This window comes from Nuphar pumila, chromosome 1 (genome assembly GCF_984573655.1).
Source record: "Nuphar pumila chromosome 1, dmNupPumi1.hap1.1, whole genome shotgun sequence".
Classification (NCBI taxonomy): Eukaryota; Viridiplantae; Streptophyta; class Magnoliopsida; order Nymphaeales; family Nymphaeaceae; genus Nuphar; species Nuphar pumila.
The window spans coordinates 25,095,463-25,116,020 of NC_143249.1; the positions used below are offsets into that span (position 1 = coordinate 25,095,463).

A 20,558-nucleotide genomic window follows, 5' to 3' on the forward strand; every position below is an offset into this window, starting at 1 on the left:
GCAGTATATTAAAAAAAATCGATTTTGACACAATGTACTGTCTCATGCTGCCCAACTCAGTACCATTTTGCAGAATAGCTAGTTAGAATAGATAAAACAAAATAAAATTTTGTCTAGCACGAGTGGTATATTAACCTTATTTTATAAACCAACAAAAATTAGGGATCCAAATATGTTGAAGTTCCGATCCGGTGGAAACTAGACATGGCCCATGTTGTCAGATCTGGGCAGAATTGGATTCCCAACAAATCTGGTTGGGTACACTCAATATGGATCAGAATTAGTTTAAAACATATTCAGATTTGGGTCAAAATCAGGTCTAACTCAAACCCCCTTTCTAATTTGTACATAAAAAATCAATAGATTTTACCCATTTTCAGCATATCCATTACTGTGTTTGGGCTTGACTCGTTTAAGCTAAACAAGCCCCTCATGGATCCACTTGCCAGCTATACATACGAGCTCGTGAGAAGCCGAACCAAGCCAAGTTACAAGCTACTTGATTCTTTTACCAGCTCTAGGTTGGATCATGGTTGATCTGAATCCAAACTAAATTGTATAAAACAGATGCAAGTTCCCGTCATGATCTGATTAAGATCTGATCAAATGCATTAAACTCTAATCCAAAATGTCTAGGTATTATTATATCTGATAAAATCAGACTAAAAAAATTGCTTATAAACGGATCAGATTTGTTTCAAGTCCAATCCTTGAATCCGGTGCAAATCCAAACATAATCTAGTTAAGTGAATTTGAAGCTAGATGAAGGGTACGTTTGGTTCTATCACATGAGATTTACTTCCTAATACACTTTAGAAAGAGAATCTCATTTGAAGATTACCCTAAAAGCAATTAAACCTAACTATTTTAGCATGCAACCCCAAAAGCAAATCTCATGTACATTGAGTTGGCACAAAACCCAAAACTGAGATTTAGACCGTAAATATTATTTGTATGAGATTCACTTTCTCACCCAGTCTCATGAGATTTTGAAAATAAATCTTTTTTGAACAATATTTTTTACTTTTCAAAAATACAACCAAACTTACTCGAAAAGTATAAACTCTAGACTTGTTTAAACATTCATATTAGGGATGGCAGTGGACCGGGGAAAGCGGGCCCCACCCCGCCTCGCCTCGTTTGGACCGGGGATGAAGGGTATGAAAGGGGGATGGAGGCAGGGACGAAGGTTAAAATCCATCCCCGTCCGGGGGTGGAGGCGGGGATGGACGTGCACTTTTCCTCGCCCTGCCCTGTCCCCACCACGATCCCCGCCTCATCCCCGCCCCGACCACTTTTCCCCGCAATATCCCTGCCCCGCCCCGCCTAATCCCCGTTTGAACCGGGGATGGAGAACATGAAACGGGGATGAAGATGGAGGATAAAATCCATTCCCCGCCGGGGATGGAGGCAGGGGTGGAGGATAAAATCTTGAGGCGGGGCGGGGGTAGAGACCTTGTCCCCCGCCCCGCCCCACTGCCATCCCTAATCCATATAGAAAAATAAAGTATCGGATTCGGGTCAGACCGCGAATTTTTTTTTTCATTTTGGACCCTACAATAAATTCCCCCAAAGCTAGGGACGAAATGGTCAATTAAACCAAATATGAGGTCAATTTCGTCGATGGGCTTCTCCAATAATCGGCCTCGCAGCACGCCACGCTATCCGGGTCGGGTAGCTTCTTGTGTTAGACAACTGGGGTCCACTCGGGTCAGGATGTGTGCTCCAAGCCCCGCCATCTCCGAGCCACGTATAAATAGACGTCACCGGTCACCCTCTCTCTAGAATTTTCTTCTCTCTCTCCTGTTGCTCGTGTGAGGTGAGGTAACCGGTAATAAATGCTACGGACTCTCTCTCTCTCTCAAGCGAAACCCTTCTTTCCTTTCTTTCTTTCTTTCTCTCTCAATCTCAAAAGAAAAGTGAGGAGATCTCGGTTTGAATCTCATAGCCTTCGTTTCCCGTCAGATTTGTCGCGTCCTTGAGTGCAGCGAGAGTGATCGAGGTAAAGAATTCCCCAATTTCTTTTCTTAATTTCGTCTATTCTTTGCTTGTTTTTTTTGTTGATTGATCGGATTCCGTAGCTATTTCATTTGTTTTTCTTTCTCTGTTTTTTTTTTTTACTGATTCGAGTTGTTAGCGTTTTGGATCTGATCGTGCGTCCTCAGAAGCCAAACGAACCCTTAGTTCTAGCGCTACGAGCTGATTCGCGTTCTAATTTAGAAGAATTCGTGATTTTGTTTTTTTTACCTCCTGCAATCTGATTTCTCTTTCTTTCTTTTTTTAAAGAAGTATCATCCTGGAATCTGATTTTTCGTTTTCGGTTTCCGTCTGAGAGGGTCTGTTTGTGAGTATATGTTGCCGGGACGTTTCTCGCCCTTGACCTTTCAGTAATGACCATGCGCAAAGGGCAGCCTGGTCGGGATATGTTTGTCTTTTGGGAAATGCTAGAGGGTAAAATCCGGACTCCGGACGCAAGTCGTCTGGAGAAGGGATGCCACTGTTGCAGTGTTACTCTCTGAGGGAAATATTTGTCATTTAGAAACAGTTATAGAGTTTCAGGTAACATCTGAAAATGGAAATTAGTTCGACCTGCCGTTCTCTTTTTCTGTGATGATAATTCGATAGGAAATCTCAGCCTCGTTTTTACGTTTATTAAAGGAATTCTCATCTTTGTCCTTTGTAACTTCTTAACAACTTCTTCTGATCGTTAATTATTTGAGGGAATGTTTGTTATTATCATATATATATATATATATATATATATATATATATATATATATATATATATATATATATATATATATGATTCGCTAAAAATATCAAAAATGCCTAATTCACAAGAAGTTCACACCCTTAATATTTGGTTGCTAGTTGCTACCAACCTAGTTAGAAATCGTGAGTGGTATGCCTCAGAGTCAATGGGCCTCACTGATGCATTGAGCATGGCATATTTGATCGAGAACACTTTCGATCTTGTGGTTTTTCTTGCAGACATAATTTTTTGAACCATGCAATTTTCAAGTATCGTGGACCATTGATTTTTCTGGCCCTCAAAAAGTTGCTTATACGTAGTAATCATGGTCCACCACTCATTTTCTGCTAACAAACCTGATAGGTCAAGTTTGTAGGGTCTGATCCAATAAAAAGATCTAAAAAAATGAAAAATAAGATTTTCTAGTCACCGTATACTCTTTGAGCCTATCGCGAGCCTACCACCAGTGAATAAGAGTTTTCCTGTTGCTTTTTATAAATCTTTGGATCATAGTTTTTCAATAAAAAAGATGACCTTTTAAGCATTGAATTTTTTTGAAAATTTTAAATGTTGATTTTTAAATCTTATAAAAACCTAACTGTAAGTCAGAATCAGACGATTCAAATTTAGATTCCTACAAAATCAAGTATTTAGATCACATCTCTATGATCAGATTTTAGAAAAAAAAATATTTCCGAAACACGGTACACTGGCTTTAGGCTTCAAAAGTGTTAGGCAGCTACAACTATATATATATATATATATATATATATATATATATATATATATATATATATATATATATATATTATATATATATATATATATTATTTGTTTTTTTATAAGCAAACTGGAGTTAAGCATACTTTCATCAGTTATACATCGTACCATTAGGATTTGAACCTGCAACGTCCCATCACAAGGTGACGTGCACTATCAGCTCCTACCAAACAACCGGAGCCCCCCGTTGGTAATTATTTATTTATTTGCCACACTTCATTGCTGAACTTCGGCTGCAGAAGATAAAATATGCTCTGAAATTACCAAATCTGCCATCTCCGAATATTCTTTTCTTGAGAGGTTTACGTGCGAGTACAGCCACGTGACGTGGTCATTCGGATAGCGGATAGATGCCTTCCCGGGTGAAGACGGGAAGAAGAGTTAGGGTTCCAAACGGGTCCGATTGGGCCTGATCCATGTAGATTCTGATCCAGTTTCAATAAAACGGTGGCTGCATAAAGTCTACCGGGGTTCTCTTAACAGTTCTGGACTTAATCGTAGATATCGCCGATATTTTGAATACCCCTGACTTTATTGTTAGAAACTCAAATAGCTATTAAAATCTCAATCTATTTTCAATCTCTCGTGATTTTATCCATATTTTTTTGTAGTTTTTACTTTTTATAGTTTACATGTTTTTATTTGTTTATATTTCTAAGCTAAAAATGAATTTGAGATTTTCTGATAATTTGTAAAAAAAATCTATTTTATGGCAAGATATGTGACAATGCTTTTGGACACCGCTGGTTTTTTGAGTAGGAATCACGGATTTGGTTATCCATTATCCAGGTCCAATTGGGGGTAAAATCCAGGTTCTTCTTTCCATTACAGAGTAACACTGATTGACCTAAAAGTCACTCTCCATTATATTATGCTGCCAGTTGTACAAAAGCAGGGGTGGTTTTTGGAAATAACAAAAAGAGTGATCCACATGTGAAAGCCCACAGCTTGATGTCTTGTTTTCAGATAGCTTGTAGTTAAGACATCATTTTCGTTCATAATTGCACAAAAGAATACTAGTCTTTTTTTTTTTTAAGTCTTCTTTTAAAATAATCTTCGGCTGGAATTGGACCACACTGATAAAAGTTTTTCAAACGGGTTTTTTCCTGCTATTATTTCTTTGATTGGGTTTAAAATTTTTGCTTTTTTTTCACGTGTTGGTGATAAAAGCTTTCCTAAACGGGTTTTTCCCCGCTATTAATTTTTGAGAGGTTTTAAAATTTTTGTTACCGGGTTAAAAACAATACGAAGTTTCCACGCAAGGCATGACGGTGGTGCGCCCCACCCCGGGTTTGCCTCCCTAAGGGCAGGTTCATTTAGGGTACGTACCTTCGTGTGTCACGGAAAATGGCTGTTTTCCGTGGAAACTGGCGTGCATTTTCGTGGGGCCCACCGTGACAACACAAACAGCGGAAACTACCGTTTCTGAGAAAAATCCTTGACGGGCGTGCCAAAATATATGCTCGATTTGGGTTTTCCGCGGAAACGGTTCCCGTGGAGAGTCCGATTCTGTTTCTACAGCAAGGGTTTCCACGGAAGGGGTGCCCGTTACATGCAAACGCCCTCTAAGTGGCCCGGTTCTCGGCAAGGGTTCCTTGTCTTCAAAGACAATGAAAAGTTCAGAGAGTTCTCTCAAAATATTGCTCTGATTAAACAATAAATATGTAAGGAGGTGGTATCCCATGTGGTAAGTGGGGTCTTGTGTGAAGCTGAAGGCCCAGGATCGAATCCTTTCCCCACATGGGGGCATGGGGCGGCTGTTGTTCTGGTAGGGGTCTGCCTAACCCCAGCTTGTTTATGAAATAAAAAAAGGATAAATTTGTGATATGTGTGATCTTTTATAGCTTTTTGTTTTCGGAGAGTTTTTCAAAGTAGCACCATTGTTTGTTGATATTGGTTGGATATGGATCAAAATAAAAGTGAACCAAGTAGATTGAGGGCCCGATGGAACTTGCTGCCTAACAACTTTGAGTTACTAGGTGGGTCCGGTCCTTATCGTCTCCGCGATTAGGGCCTGACCTGTTGCAAAGCTCTACCTACAGACAAGGGTACTTTTCTGGTTTGGGGGCTCTTTTTGGACCTTATCGTCGTTGGATTGTCCGATTCGAGTCCACCGGTTTGAGCCAACTTGGTGACTCGGTCATATCGGGTTGAGTGGCCGGTTTGGTTGGGTCTGGTGGGTCCCAACCCACCACTGACTGTTGTCTGACTTGTGTGTGTTTCAACGCATGGCCCTTCTGTTTTTGACTTGGGCCGTCTAAAACGATTTCTTGTATGGGTCCTCAGCCTCTTTCTGCACACACCAACTGGTCAAATAATTGAGACTCCATTTCCCGTTGGTGGAGTCCACAAGGCGCGCCTTGTTTGTCTCCACAGTCAACACCGATATTTTGGATTTTTTGTCACAAGAAGTTCACATGAGGTTAAAACTGTGAAAAAATCAAATACCCTTTGTTTTGAATAACATCGTGATATTATTGATTTCAGAGGTTGGCCACCTAAGGCACGGTGGTCGTGAGGCCCCCTCCCTTCGGCGGCTAGGGTTCCTCGTCCTAAAAAAAGGATATTATTGATTATTTTATTTTTTTGTTTTATTGTATTTTTTTACAAGTCTTTTTTCTTATTGTACTGTGATTTTGTCAAAGTAGCACAAACCTGACCTGGGTCTGACCTGTTTATGGTCAGTGTTCTTTCGCTTCTTTTCTATCCTAATTGGTTTTCTCAATCGGAACCTACTGCCTGGAGCAAAGTAGATAGTACGAGATGCTGATTCTAGGAGATTCTGAATCTTAGAAAATCATGGACTGTGGTGCCTTTTCCTAGTGAGCTAAGACCTAAGAGCATACCTTTCGGCAGTATATACAAGCTAAGGGCAACTAGTTCCTGGCTAGTAAAGTCACAACCTCTTGCGAAAATTTCATTTAGGGGCGACCTTCTTGCCCTTAATCTCAAAAAAACGGCCTGACTTTTCTGGATTTCCGGAAAATGACTTGTGTTTTTTCAGAAACTTCCAAACAGAGACCTTCGGATTAAAGTTCATCGTCTTGCAAAGTGTTCACTGTGATTCTTTCGAGTTTTACTTCCCTAAAAAAAGATTCTTTTTGAGTTTTATTACACTTTGGAATTGAAAAATATTTACCTACCCTCATGGGAAAGAGAAAGTAGTATTTGGGTCATTTGAGGGCATTAGCTACCTTTTTACTCAATTTAACTGAAATTAAACGTGTTAATGGTCAATACTGAGGGTAGGACTCTGTTGGGTTGTTTTTAGAAAAACAGAGACCCATATTAGAAAATTCAACAACATGAGCTGTTGTTCAGAAATGAAAATTTTCCAACCCTTTTCTAGGCTTGTGGACGGCTCACTGAAGCTTCACTACCGGTATGGCTGGTAAACGAACGGAGCGGCTTGTGACTCGGCTCAGTTTGGCTAGTCACAAACTTGTTCATGATCCGTTCATATAATTGGCGAGCGAGTCACGAACAGCTGGTTTAGCTTAAACGAGTAGAGTTCGAACATTGGGTGTCTTGAGAGAGCTCTCATAAATAAATAATATATATATATATATATATATATATTAAGTGTAATATATAAAAATGAATTCATAAATATATATGAAGAAGAATGAATGTATATATTTTAAGTGTAATATATAAAAAGATATATTCCATGTAAAAATAACATGGAAGATTTTAATAGAAGCCGGTTCATGTTCAGCTCGTCTCGTTTATTGTCCATTGGTAAACGAGCTGAACCTAAACATACCCTGTTGGGTTCGTTAGACAAGTGAAATTTCTTACATTAAACCAATAATAAAAATAGCATCACGGAAACAACCCTTCTGGATTTAAACCACTGATGAGAATGACCAGATCGTACAGTAAGGGTTTAATGAGCTAGGATGCATAATTGCATATTGATGCCCTTATTAAATATTGTTAAATATGCGCATATATAATTCACATCTTAGTTGTACTATCATTGGGTGCATTGAAACTTAACCAGCTGGTCTTATGGATTGTGGAGTAGGTGAGGAGGCGTCGTATTTTACAATCTTTACAGTTGCCTTTCCCCCCAAAACAGGGGCGTCATGGTATACCTTTTTTTTCTTTCCTTTTTTATCAATTGAATGACACGAGTTAATCAAGTGTTAAATGCCTCACCGTACAGTTACTTTTGTTAGCGGGACGTCTGACATCTTTTAATTTCACACTGTGCCCCCACTATGTCATCCCCTCATGGCTGGCTACCTTTTTGCATCAGTGTGAGAAAGAAAGCCCCTTTAGTGAAAGCTTTCTTTTTTTTTCAAAAAATAAAAGAAAAAAGGCCAAATGAGAGGAGGAACTCAATTTGCTTAATATTCAATTGTACAGGAGAAAATTGCTTATAGTGGGTGGTGTTAATGAAGATGGTTGCTGCAGCTACTTGTGTGTAATGAGGAGGAGTTGGTGGTGACTAAGCTCTAGATTCTAAGATGGCGACCGATATGGACCGAGCTTACTGTGAGTGGCCTCATGACGAGCTAGCGGATGGGGACGACTCTCAGGTGACTAGGGACTCCCTTGAATTTTGTTTATTTTGGTGTTCTTGTGAAATTTGTTTTGCATGGATTCATGTTGTGTTGTAGTAGAGCCGTAGAGGTCTATGTCTATATGGACCTCAAACATGCATGCACCTCTTGTTGGTTACACGTCATTTTCATGGCTTTGAGGTGAGTCATAGATGGTGTTCAATCACTTTTCAGCTGTTTTGCTGTAACTGATTTTTTTTGGGGGTGACGTTTTCTGGGGGGAAACGGTGAAAGACTAACATAAATCTTCTTCATCAGCTTTCTACAGGGTAATCTTTCTGTTGTCAAGCTGAGATCTCTCTTTTTTTTTTTCTTGTTCAAGTTCTAGAGGGTATTCTTTGGTTCTCGAACTACAGCCGGTCTTTTTTCTTTCAACTCTCTTGTTTTGATTGAATGTTGTATGTGATGCTATATGCCTCTTGGCTCTTCAATATGGGTTGTCTTCCTCTGGAGCATAATCTTTGACTTTCAGGATTAAGTACTCGGATTCAACGCTTGAGTCGCTGAATTGCAGAATTTTGTTTTGCTTTGTTTTTGCTTTTTTCTTTTTAGCTTTTCGTTCGACATGCTAATGTTCAGAATTTGGAGAAAGCCAAGGTCCTTGGGGTGCAAGATTTGAAGAGTGCATCTGATGATTTGGAAACTAGGAAAGGCATCTAAGGAAGAAATGTAGAGGATATTATGCCCTTGGAACAAATTGAAAGCCTTTTGGAGTAAATCCATGCGTAGAACAAGTGAAAGATAAGAAACCATTCAACTTTCCTAATTCGAGATGGTAATCATTGTTATCCATGATGGTACTGTCTCTTTTTGTGATTTTGAACTTCCATTGATGAAGGGCTGAGGGAGTTAGATGGTGAACTACTGAAGTGTTATGTACTCCGCTATGGCAGCCACTTTGCACTTTTTTACTTGTTATTGTGATCAAGTTAGTCGATAACTGGACAATGATAAATTGGGTGAGTATGAACTTGTCATGATGCTAGGTTAGCTGAAATGTCCTCACTTTTAGAGTGACGCCCCTTCGACATGTCTGATTTGAGTCAGTCTCTCGTATTGATTATCCATGATAAATGACAAAATGATTTATTCTTGGACGAAAATTTGCCTCAACAACATGATCCTGTTTCTGTTTGTCATGTGTGTACTATAACTAGTTTATGTGTATCTCTCCCAGGGAGAATCTACCTCTGGAGTGCTGGATCAAGGTTCGATATCCTTTGGAAGATTTGCAGCCGAGTCACTTTCATGGGAAAAATGGTCTGTCTTCTCACATAACAGATGCCAGGAAGAACTGGAAAAGTTCAAGGCTCCTGGATTGGTTGCTCAAAAGAAGGCATATTTTGAAGAGTACTACAAAAAAATTAGAGCTCTTAAGAAACTGCAGGAAGTCCAGCAGGATGCACATGGACTGGATTCTGGAGGTGTTGGCAGTCACCCCACTGGGGCTGACTGTTACTCAAATGGTGAAGCGGATTATCACCAACACATTGAAGGGCAGACCTGTGAATCCATTTATAGTTGTTCCACATTCCTTCCCAAAGAATCAAAATGTTTTAGTAATGAAAGAACGCATCACAATGATCAATGTATGTGGAATGGTGAAGCAGTTGATGCAGTCATAACTGATATTCCAAAGGCCTATTCCTTGGACCCAGATCTCTCTGCATCTAATGTGAATGAGCCACAAAACTGTGTAAATGATGAAACATTGATGGAGGAGTTCAAGCCCAACGGCAGTCTTGAAGATACAATCAAGGAGCAACATGAAAGTTCTTTGTCCATGGTTGGACCAGCAATAGTTACTCAAGAAGAATTTGCACGGCCACAATCACCCTTGAACTCATGCAAAAGCATAAAGACAACTCAAGGAAGGAAGCAACTTAACATGATCGAGTTGAATATCAAGAGATACAAGGAGCAGACGACACTTCTTAAGGTATGACAAAGTTATGTACATTCTGCTTTTTGTGTGTATGTGTCTTTTTTCTGATTCACTTTATACATCATCTTACCAATTTTAATTTGAAATGACCTGCTTTGCAAAGGCTGCTGTTTCGGGTAGAAATACTAGAAACTTGGGATCATTTCATAAGGTATGTACTGGATATAGGTTATATTAATTCCACTTTCCAATAATGTTAAAACAAGCTCAGAAGACTGTTCTTTTGTAATTGAACCTAAGAAGGTTGCTGCACAAAGTACAAACCATCGGAAGTTAGAGCATAAACCCAAGCTTCCATCCAAAGTGCTTAAAGGACCCACTGGAAAGGCCAAAGGTACTGATTCAGTGAAACCAAGGATCAGTATGATCTCCAGAGCTTCCAAGTCTGCCTCCTCACAAGGATTACCCACCATCACTCCACGTCCTTCATCTCTTGCAGCAGTACGAGGAGTTGTTCCTCCTAAAGTTGAAAGCACTTTATCCATGAATTCTACTCTTAAAACCTCAAAAATGGTGACAAGAATGCCTGTTCATACAAAAGATCCATCACGCATACTGGTAATCTTTCAACCTCTTTGTCAAAAAACTTTTATTTGGTCATAAATGTTAATTCTTCACACGATATAAAGAAGATGTGAGTTAATCTCCAACACTATGGATTAGTCATATAAAAGTTTCATGCTTATAATATAGAATTGTGTTAGTCTCTGGTCTGTTGCTACTGCTAACCCACTTAATCTTGGAAAGAGTGAGAATAATGATTACCCAAGCCATGTTTTTTTTCTTTTTTTCTTAATAGGAAAGCTGGGTAATAATCCCATGGGATTCAAACCCAAGACCCCTCAGTTACGATAGTGTGGCCTAACCATCCAGCTCTTTTGACCTCATTTTGCAAGCCATGCTTCTGAACTTAAGAGTCTGGATATCCTCAGTAGAAAATGACTGCTGATGCTATGCTTATGTAATTTGTTGTTCAATAACTTCTCTTATTTGCAGAACACGTCAAAAGTGATGCCAGCAAACAGCAATGTCCGAAAGGCAGCTGCAGATAATAAAAGGTCAGGTTTGTTTTACTTTATTTGGTGTTCTAGATGGTAAATGTTAAAACGTATAAGGTAGAATCGCTAGGTTGGTTTTGAAATGTTGGGACTTAGATTATTTTGATTTTAGAGTTCTTGATGAGGGAGCTAGAAAGCCAGTGATGTTGAATAGGCATCATACCAGAGTTAAGAGAACAGCTGCAAAGGACTGCAGACCAAGCACCATGTAATACTAGCAAATATCTTAAGAGCTGGATTATAATTTCTGCAGAACAATGTTTTTGTCAAAACACTACCTTGCTTTTCAGATTTTTCTCTTTGTGCCATCTGAAGATTGAATCTACGTTTTGACTGCAGTATAAGGTTTAGGCAATGAGTAAAGGTCTTAAATAATTTATCTGCACCTTTTCCTTGTGGACAGTTCTACTGGTGATGGCAATATATCAAGTCAAAATAGAAGGCTGGACTTTAGCCTTAGACGTGATTCCAGAGCAGCAAATGAGAAAGAGGTGGGCCTCTTCTCCCATTGACATAAAGATTGTGATTGTGCTACATTTAATTTGGGTTTGTTTTGATTTTTGAGTTTCAAATATGTGATACTCTTTATTATATTAGGTGACATCAAATCTACTCGAATAGGAATCACGATGGACATATTCTATTGCTAGAAAATTATCCGTTACAAGTGCATCACTGTGCACATACTTTAGAAAATCGTCCATTCTGGTTTATTATTGGTAGACAAAGTAGATGTTGTTAGAGGCTCATGATTGACTAAATGTTGTTGGAGGTTTATAATAACGGATCATATTTTCTTCTAGTGTCCTGCAATTAATAATGAGAAACCCAGATTTTCTTCCCCTTGCAGTTCATATCCAAAAGAGACTCAATATTTTGGCTCCACTTCGATGAGGGTGGAGATTTCAAGAATTCGAGTGTCAGTTTCCTCATCCTAGTTCTGTTATGAATCCCGTTGGCTTGTGCCTCTCTCTCTCTCTCTCTAATGTTGCAGACCTGAACACCATAACGAACGAGGTTGACTAGATGCCTGTTGGCTTGCTTAATTACTTCTTTCCTTGGAGCAGGTCGGTTTGGGATTATTTTAGTTTAATGATGCTGCTAGGTGGTGCCCTGTTCAGTTTCATTATAAGATGGCCAACATAGTTGAAATAGCTTCTATATGAACTGTATTAAAGTTAAATTGGACAGTTGTGAACGAGTGGCTTGAATGCCAAAAGGTGATGTTAGATTTGCTTGTATTCTATGAGATGAAAATGGTGCTTAAATTCCTTCAAGTGTGACTTTTAAAACGATGGTCTTTCTTTTGTCTGCTTATATGTGGTTTTCTCAGGTCTTTCTTGTGTAGAACCATAAAGATTTGTGGCTTGACTTTGAAGAGGCTCTCTTAGGCCAAACCCATATTCAGTCATTTTCACCATTTGACCTGACAATACATGTCTTGGGCCACAGCATAATGGACATGGACATGTGCTTGTCAAGAATCTTTTAATCAAGTTTAATTCTGAGACAGTTTCTTTGATTCAACTCAAGGGTTCAAATCCCATTGATACTTTAACTTCAGTTGTATTATGAATGTAATGCTACCCTGTTTCCCTTTTTTCAGCAACTTACTTTCCTTTGTTTCATTGTCCCTGTTTGACATGAAGTTGAAGGATAGTTCTGGAGTGAAGAAAGCTGGGAAGAATAAGAATAAGGCAAATGTAAAGGCTTTTTCTTTTAAACTCTAGCTATATCAGACTTAAACTGGTCGTCAGATATCTCCAGTAAGATACTTCCATGTCAAAGTTCTAAACCAGTGACAGGTTCCTCGAACAGTGATTTAAGGTTCTTGAGACAACTTGTAGAAGGTTATGAATCTCCAGAGATATTGACCTTAAAATTAAAATCCCGTGTTTACTGCCTAGAGGAGAAATTTGAGGCCTTTTTTGTGTCGATCTTTTTCTAAAAATGGTTCACATTTATGGTCTCATGGTACAATGCTGAATTATTTATGCAGGATAAAGAGAAATCCAAGCTGTCAGTATTCAGCTCCAATAAGAAGTTTGCTGCAACACCACTGCCCCGATTTTACAAGAATATTTCTTCTAATCCAGAGCAGAAACAGGTGAAACTTCAACTTATTCATGACTTTTAGAACCAACTGGCCTTTGTTTTATTAACAAAACACCAAAAAGGAATCTTTTAGAGGAACCAACTGTTCACATGGAGCAAGTCATAACTTGGAACAGTTTTACACAAAAACAGATCTAACATCTACATATGAAGGGCATGGGGACTGCTGGCATTGAACATGAGCGTGGATTGTCCCCATGTGCGGCCTGGCCGATTTGTTTTCAGTCAAACCAACTCACTAGGCAGTCAATCTCAAGCCTAGATTTTGCAGATTACTCATATTTCTTTGCATGCATCTAAATTACTAACATCTTGGTTGCAGATTCCTCCAAGTAGACCAGCTAACTTGTTATCAGGCAGTGGAAAGCCCAGGTATTCCATGTCTCTAAGTTTCACACTTGGCTTGTCTTTCTAGATTTAAAGTTTATGTTAGTGATGGATATGGCAATACAATCAATGTAGGCAACCAATAAGGCACTGGCGATGAATTCCACATAAAAGATGAGCAGCCTTATGTAAATGCCATAGAGACTCTCTCTCTCTCTCTCTCTCTCTCTCTCTCTCTCTCTTTCTCTCTCTCTCTCTCTCTCTCTCTCTCTCTCTCTCTCTGCAGGAGACTGATTTTCAGTACAGAAAGTTCCACTACATGAAAGATTGTTTGTTTTAGTAGCACATAAATTTGTAGACGCAGAGAAGTACCAATAATGATAGATGGATCATGTATGAAGAGGGTATGTCTGTCATTTTATGATAGTCTGTAAAGTGATTCAATAGATAGTCCTTAGCTCATGGTTGTTTGAATGAAAGATCATGTGTAACTTTTCTGTGTTGACATGTGATCTGTACATCTTTGTTAAGATGGAGAATTTTCTTTACAAAATGGTATTGTATTTTGCTTGTTCTACCCTAAGCAAATTGCTGCTCATGTCAAGCTGCTGCCGTCCATCATGAAGATGGGAGGGCTCTCAACTTGGATTTGAATGGCGCTATGGATACATCAAGATAAAGGTCCTTGTTTTGAAGTCTATTGCAGAAGCATCATTTATCATTTCCTTGACAGGTGATCATTCAAAGTGAAAATTCTGTTTTTTTGGGGGGTCAATCAGATAGCTGGACGGTTAGGTTGTTATTTGTTTGGGATTTGATCTAAATCAGTCTTTTTTTTTCTCTTTATCTATAGACAAGTTGGGTTAGACCAAACCCTACCCCAATGAATGATGTTGACATTCTTTAGTGATCTAAAAAACATCGAATTCTATCAAGCCTCAGCTCCAAGACGCTAACATCAACCTATTTAATGGTCCAAAGGTTTCTTCCGTCGCCCTCCTGATAATATGCTAATCCTGAATGTACACAAAGGATACGAGGAAGAGGTTATTGTTCTTTATTGCATATGTAAACCATATATACATCATAATAAAAAAAATTAATATCGTTTGATTTTATGATCGGTATGGTAAACCAGCTTTGCTTGGACTAATTTATCTTTAAACTTCCTCCCAGGCCACCTTTTGAGGTCTTCCTTCACATTGATATCTTCCTTCCTGGTTTTCACACTTGTGTCACCCAGTGACACCTTAGGAATAGGTGCCCCTCTATTTTCTCATCACTCCTACAAAACTCACGTACATATGCGTGTCTGCTGATAACCTAACTTTTTTAATACATGATTTGAAAGAATGCTTTCTTTTGTGATTCTCATTTGGCTGAAACTAACCAAACTTTATGAATATTACATGTATTATCATTGGCTGAGTATCCAATACACCATTCACATGCACACTTACTCTGGATCGAGATTGTTACCCAATCAACAGGGTTGCAGCATCTATTTGGTTGCATACAACCACTTTAGATTAATCATCGGGCAGACATTCCTTAAAGAATGAGTTCATGATTAAAAATCTTTTGCATTCAAACTGATCGGTGAATAATGGGATAAAAATGAGTCAAAAAGCAATAAATAATATAACAGGTTTGATCCAGTTTTAATTTTATAAATGAAATAAAAAGAATAGGCACACATGTATATATAGTCACTAGAATATGAGAATTAATGTGTGAATCACAGTTTTCATGGTTTTTTTTGTTTGTTTCTCTTGAATCTAGCCATACTGTTGTGATCTACATGCTTGGTTTTATAAGAAATGGCTTTTGAATCATCCTATTTTGATCCATAAATGAGATTTTTTAAGGCTTTAAAATCAATGACTCTAATCTTCATAAATATTCAAGTATTCAAAAACATATTTCTTTCATAGAAAATACATGATCCAATGGTTGATTCCTAGCAAATTCCCGCACATCCACATGGTTGGATTTGTAAAAAATGTGTTGAAAATGCCCATATTTTTAGTCCTCATGTTTCAGTTCTCATATTCTTTCTCTCCTTTTCTCTCTATATATATAGTCACTAGAATATGAGAACTAAAATATGATAATTAATGTGTGAACCACGATTTTCATGATTTGTTTTGTTCTTTTCTCCTGAATCTAACCATACGGATGTGATCTGCACGCTTGGTTTTATAAGAACTTGTTATTCAATCATCCAATTTTGATGCATAAACCAGATTTTTTTAAAAGTTTTAAAATCAATGGTTCATAATTTTTATAAATATTCAAGCATTTAAAATTCACATTTTTTCATCAAAAATACATGATCCAATGGTTTATTCTTAGCAAATTCACCATGCCAAACACATCTACATGGTTGGATCTGGAAATGCCCATATTTCTAGTTCTCAGATTTCAATGACTCTCTCTATGCCCATATCGGGGACCGTCAGGTGTCGCCTTGGCGCCTAAGGATTCTCTCTGCCACTCGGCAGCTGCAACATCCTTTTTTTCGTTTGCTTCGACCTATGGGGCATCTGAGTTTGGGTCTTTCTCACGTAAGAGGTCTCATCTCTCGGAGGACTCTCCTTGCTCGGGACCACAGGTCGCCTATTATCGGAGTCCCGATCCGACAGTGTTTCTTCTTTAAGCTGGTTGATGGCCTTTCAGTCTTGGTTTCGTCTATCTCAACAAAGTGCATCGTCTGTCCGATTCGCCTGGTCTCCATCAGTTTGGTTAGTGCCCCTTTGTTAGCCGTGTTTTCCAGGGCTCCGTTTGCATTGAACTCCTCCTCTTTCATCCGGGAGGGTGACTTCGCAGGCCTGGAGGGCTCCCCAAACTTGGTCTATCCGTCAATTGCGGGTTCGTCATCTATGAGTGGTCAACTCTCATCTTTTTTGGGTCTGTCTGTGGACGATGCAGCACGGCGGCTCAAGCTTGCGCTTTCCCAAGCTCAGCTACTCAACGTCGATTCTGTTATGCGTGAGTCCTTGGCCGCGATCGCAGATCGTCTATCGACCTTGGTCGCGGATGCTGGGCGTGTCTCGTTCATCAACACCCCATCTCCTTCGGTCGAGGGGTTATCTCCTCCTGGGTGGGGTGGTCTCCCTATTAGGAGACGTCGTCGACCTTCGCTATTTCCATCCGGCGAGTCTGGGGTCTCTCCTAGGCGATCTGTGAGGATCCGGGTATTTCCGGACTTTCAGTTATGAAGATCTTGTGTTGGAATATTCGGGGTCTGAATTGCCCCACCAAACATCTTTTCCTGGCGAGTTGGAGACGTCAAGAAAAGCCCGATCTTATTGCTCTTTGTGAAACGAAGATGGCAAATATCTCGAGCTCCGTCGTCTCCGAAATCTGGCGTGGTGCAGATTCCTTCTTCAAGCCTGCGACTCAATATGCGGGAGGCATCCTCATCCTCGGGAAGCATTCTCTAGCCTTACAACAGGTGGACGAAGGTACGTTTTCCATATCCATCACTCTTCCCTTACCTACTCAGACTATTCCAGCAGTGGTCACTATGGTGTATGGTCCCCACCGTCAAAGCCGTCGGGAGGAGTTTTGGTTGGACTTAAATAGGGTAATTGCTTCATTCGGAGACCAGCATATTATCATGGAAGATTTCAACTGCCTTATGTCTCCTATCGATTCTAGCTTTCCGGTTAATTTCTCGGCTTCCATAAGGGGCTTCCAAAACTTTATTCAGATGAACCGGTTGTACCACGTTCCCCATGTTGGTGAAGCTTTCTCGTGGTCCAATCGATGATCTACACTGTGCTTCCGTCTGCTAGACAGGGTGCTCGTTTCGTCAGAGCTGCTGAGTTCTATTAATGACATCTATTGTTGTCTTCTGCCACCATCTGTCTCGGACTATAGTCAGATTGTTATCCGATGGGGTCAAGGCTTCACCGGCGATAGATCCTTTAGATTTGAGCAATGGTGGCTTAAGGAGGAGGGCTTCGAGTCGTTAGTCCATCAATCTTGGAGTAGACCTTGCTTTGCAGTCCGGGCGGCTATAAGATGCATGGTTAAGCTTTTTCGTCTATCTCGCGATATCAAATCTTGGCTTATCTTCAATAAAATAAGTAAATTTCAAAATCTGGGGGATTGGGAGCGAGAGCTGATTTCTATCAATCAGTCTCTCTTGGATACGTCCTATATGAATGCTTCAGATATTGAATGTCTCAATGCTAGATCGGTCGAGCTGACTCTTCTAGTGCAATCGTGGCGTCTAAAGGATGAAATTCGTTGGAAGCAACGGTCAAGGGTGAATTGGCTTAAAGCGGGTGACGGGAATACAAGGTTCTTTCATTCTTTAGCATCTCACAGGCATCAAAGACATGCAATTCACACTCTGTATATCAATGGTGTCTCCTTTTCGGGCGATCAGGTAATCAATGTTGTCTCCAACTATTTTTCTAACCTGTATTCCTGCAACCAAGCTGTTGGTGACAATATGGGTTCAACTTTATTTTTGTCCATGGATCGAGCGCTAGCCAACTCGATTCAGGGGTTGTTCACCGAAGAAGAAATCGTCTCGGCGGTGCGGGAGTCATCTGGGTGGAAAGCTCCAAGATTTGATGGGTATTTTGTGGATTTCTTTCGCATATTCTGGCAATGCGTTAAGAGTGACATTCTTAGTGTCTTCGCCGAGTTTCATCGAAATGGTCGATTACCGGTTCATTCTCACCTAGCAATTGTGTCGCTTATTCCTAAGGAGGAAGCCGCATCGGATATCTCGCGGTTTAGACCTATATCAGTGTTAGGGAGTTTATATCGCATTATCGCCAAGGTCTTAGCTAACAAGATGCGGTCAATTGCTCCTAGGATTTTCTCAGAGGCTCAGTTCGCCTTCATTCCTAACAGAAGACTTCAACATTCCTTTATTTTGGCCACAGAAGTGTTGCACTCTCTCAAGATCAGCGGGGGGGCCTTTTTCACTATGAAGCTTGACTTTCATAAAGCCTACGACTCGGTTCATTGGTTGTTCCTCTTCAACATGTTGGCAAACTTGGGCTTCGGTAGGCGTTTCTCTAGCTGGGTGCATGAGCTGATAACCAATGCCCAATCACAGTTTCAGATCAATGGGGTCAAGGGAAAACAGTTCAAACTTGGTCGTGGTCTTCGACAAGGATGTCCTCTATCTCCGTTACTCTTTAACGTCGTCTCTGAAGGCCTGGTGGTCTTGGTTAAGAGGGCAGTGGAGGGTGATCTAATTAAATTTCTCGGTATTCAAGAGTGTCGTAGTCAGATCCTGACATACACTGATGACATAATTATCTTCGGAAGGGCCTCCATCCAACAAATGTTAAGATTCAAGCTTGTCTTTTTTTTCCAATCGATGTCAGGTCTATCCTTGAACTACGAGAAGTGTTGTCTTTCCATGGTCAACGCCCCTGCTTCAATGTTGGACTTGGGTCAGCGGATATTCGGATGCTCGGTTTTGGATAACTCTTTCTCTTATCTGGGTCTGCCGCTTCAAATCAGTCGTGTATCAACGGCAGCCTGGAGCACCACTATCCAAAGGGTTCAGAAAAAAAAATTTGGCTGGCAAGCGTCCTACCTTTCTATCGCGGGTAGACTAACTCTCATCAAGCATGTTCTTTCTGCTATGCCAGAATTTTTTATGTTTATGTTCCTGATGCCCATGGGGGTTAGTAAGAAGATAGCTCAGGTAGTGACGCACTTCCTGTGGTCTGGGCGTGGTCCCATAAACAAGCGCCACCTAATAGGGTGGGACACTCTTCGACTACCCCAAAATAGGGGGGTTTGGGAATCAAGGACCCCCGACTGAGGAGTATGATTCTTGTCGTGAAGCAGAGCTGGCTTGCACACCAACCTGGGTATCCGTGTGCAAGCGTGCTTCTAGCTAAATACGGTGGTGTGGAATCATTGGTGGGGGCCACAAGCGTGCGTCAGCGATCTATGTCAAAGCTTCGGCGATCATGGATCCAAGCATGGTCTGCAGTTCTGTCTCATAATGGCAATGTTGAATCGCAGACTCGGTTCTTTGGTCGTAACCTTGCTCCGAACGGATCTTTCCGCTCTAAAGAAGGCTACCTCGCTCTCCTTTTGTCGGGGGTGGACCGGTTTCCGATGAACCTGGTCTGGGGCAAGGGTCCCACTCCGAGATCATGTTTCCTGGCTTGGCTAGTCTTACACGATTGGGTGCAGACTGACAACTTCCTCAAATCCATCAGATTTCATCTGTCGAGTAGATGTGTGTTGTGTGAGGCGGCTGAAGAATCTGCCTTTCACCTTTTTTGGGAGTGCTCTGTTTTTCAAAACATCTTTAAGGTGACTTGGAATAAGCCGGGGGTCAGCGTGCGCCAGGAATCGTTCGCCAATGATTTGTTGTGGGGTCCTCAACCAGTTCGTCATTGCAACAAATGGCGTATTATTTAGCGAACTTGGCTTCTCTCGTCATGGTGGGCCGTATGGATGACTCGCAACAATGCTATTTTTCGGCATATTCCGGCAGTGTTCAACAAAATGGTGAACCTTATTTTGGCGGACGTATACGCCATTCTCCGCATCAACATCCCTAATTTGCAACACCATCTGCCTCCAGGGACCATTCATGATCCTGGGTGATGCTCGTCGCCTAACTGTATTTGCTTCTTGTCTCTTTCTTCCTTTTCTCCTTGCATCTCTACTTTTCTTTTTTTCCTTTTTGGGGCTCCTTGGCATGTCTTGGGCCTGTGTTTGGTTTCCCGGTAGGTTCAATGTTGGTTGAACCTGTTTTTGTATCGTAATGTTGATGGTTATAGTTCGGCTCTCTATGTATATATAGTCACTGGAATATAAGAACTAATGTGTGAACAACCATTTTCATAAGTTTTGTATTCTTTTCTCTTGAATCTAACCATATGGATGTGATCTTTGGTTTTATAAGAATAAGCTCTTGAATCATCCTATTTTGAGGCATAAATGAGATTTTTTTGAGCCTTTAAAATCAATGGCTTCCTAGCAAATTCATCATGCCAATTCCATCCACATGG

General features: G+C 40.3%; 1 protein-coding gene across 5 annotated transcripts; it reads left to right on the top strand.

The window, feature by feature from the left end:
* The first annotated feature begins 1,813 nt into the window (after positions 1-1,813).
* LOC149848405 (uncharacterized) lies at positions 1,814-14,131 on the top strand. 5 transcript variants are annotated; one of them, XM_089994587.1, is made up of 12 exons: positions 1,814-2,002; positions 7,563-7,626; positions 7,907-8,079; positions 9,281-10,042; positions 10,152-10,199; positions 10,289-10,606; positions 11,045-11,106; positions 11,510-11,597; positions 12,756-12,809; positions 13,106-13,213; positions 13,544-13,593; positions 13,684-14,131. In XM_089994587.1, the coding sequence occupies exons 3-12, from the start codon at positions 8,008-8,010 to the stop codon at positions 13,706-13,708; spliced, it is 1,587 nt and encodes a 528-aa protein (XP_089850713.1). In that variant the 5' UTR covers positions 1,814-2,002; positions 7,563-7,626; positions 7,907-8,007; the 3' UTR covers positions 13,709-14,131. The 5 variants fall into 5 exon arrangements, with proteins under 5 accessions (XP_089850713.1, XP_089850674.1, XP_089850743.1 ...); XM_089994548.1 differs by lacking the exon at positions 7,563-7,626; XM_089994617.1 differs by lacking the exon at positions 7,563-7,626 and having other exon boundaries at positions 10,292-10,606.
* Positions 14,132-20,558: the final 6,427 nt, after the last annotated feature.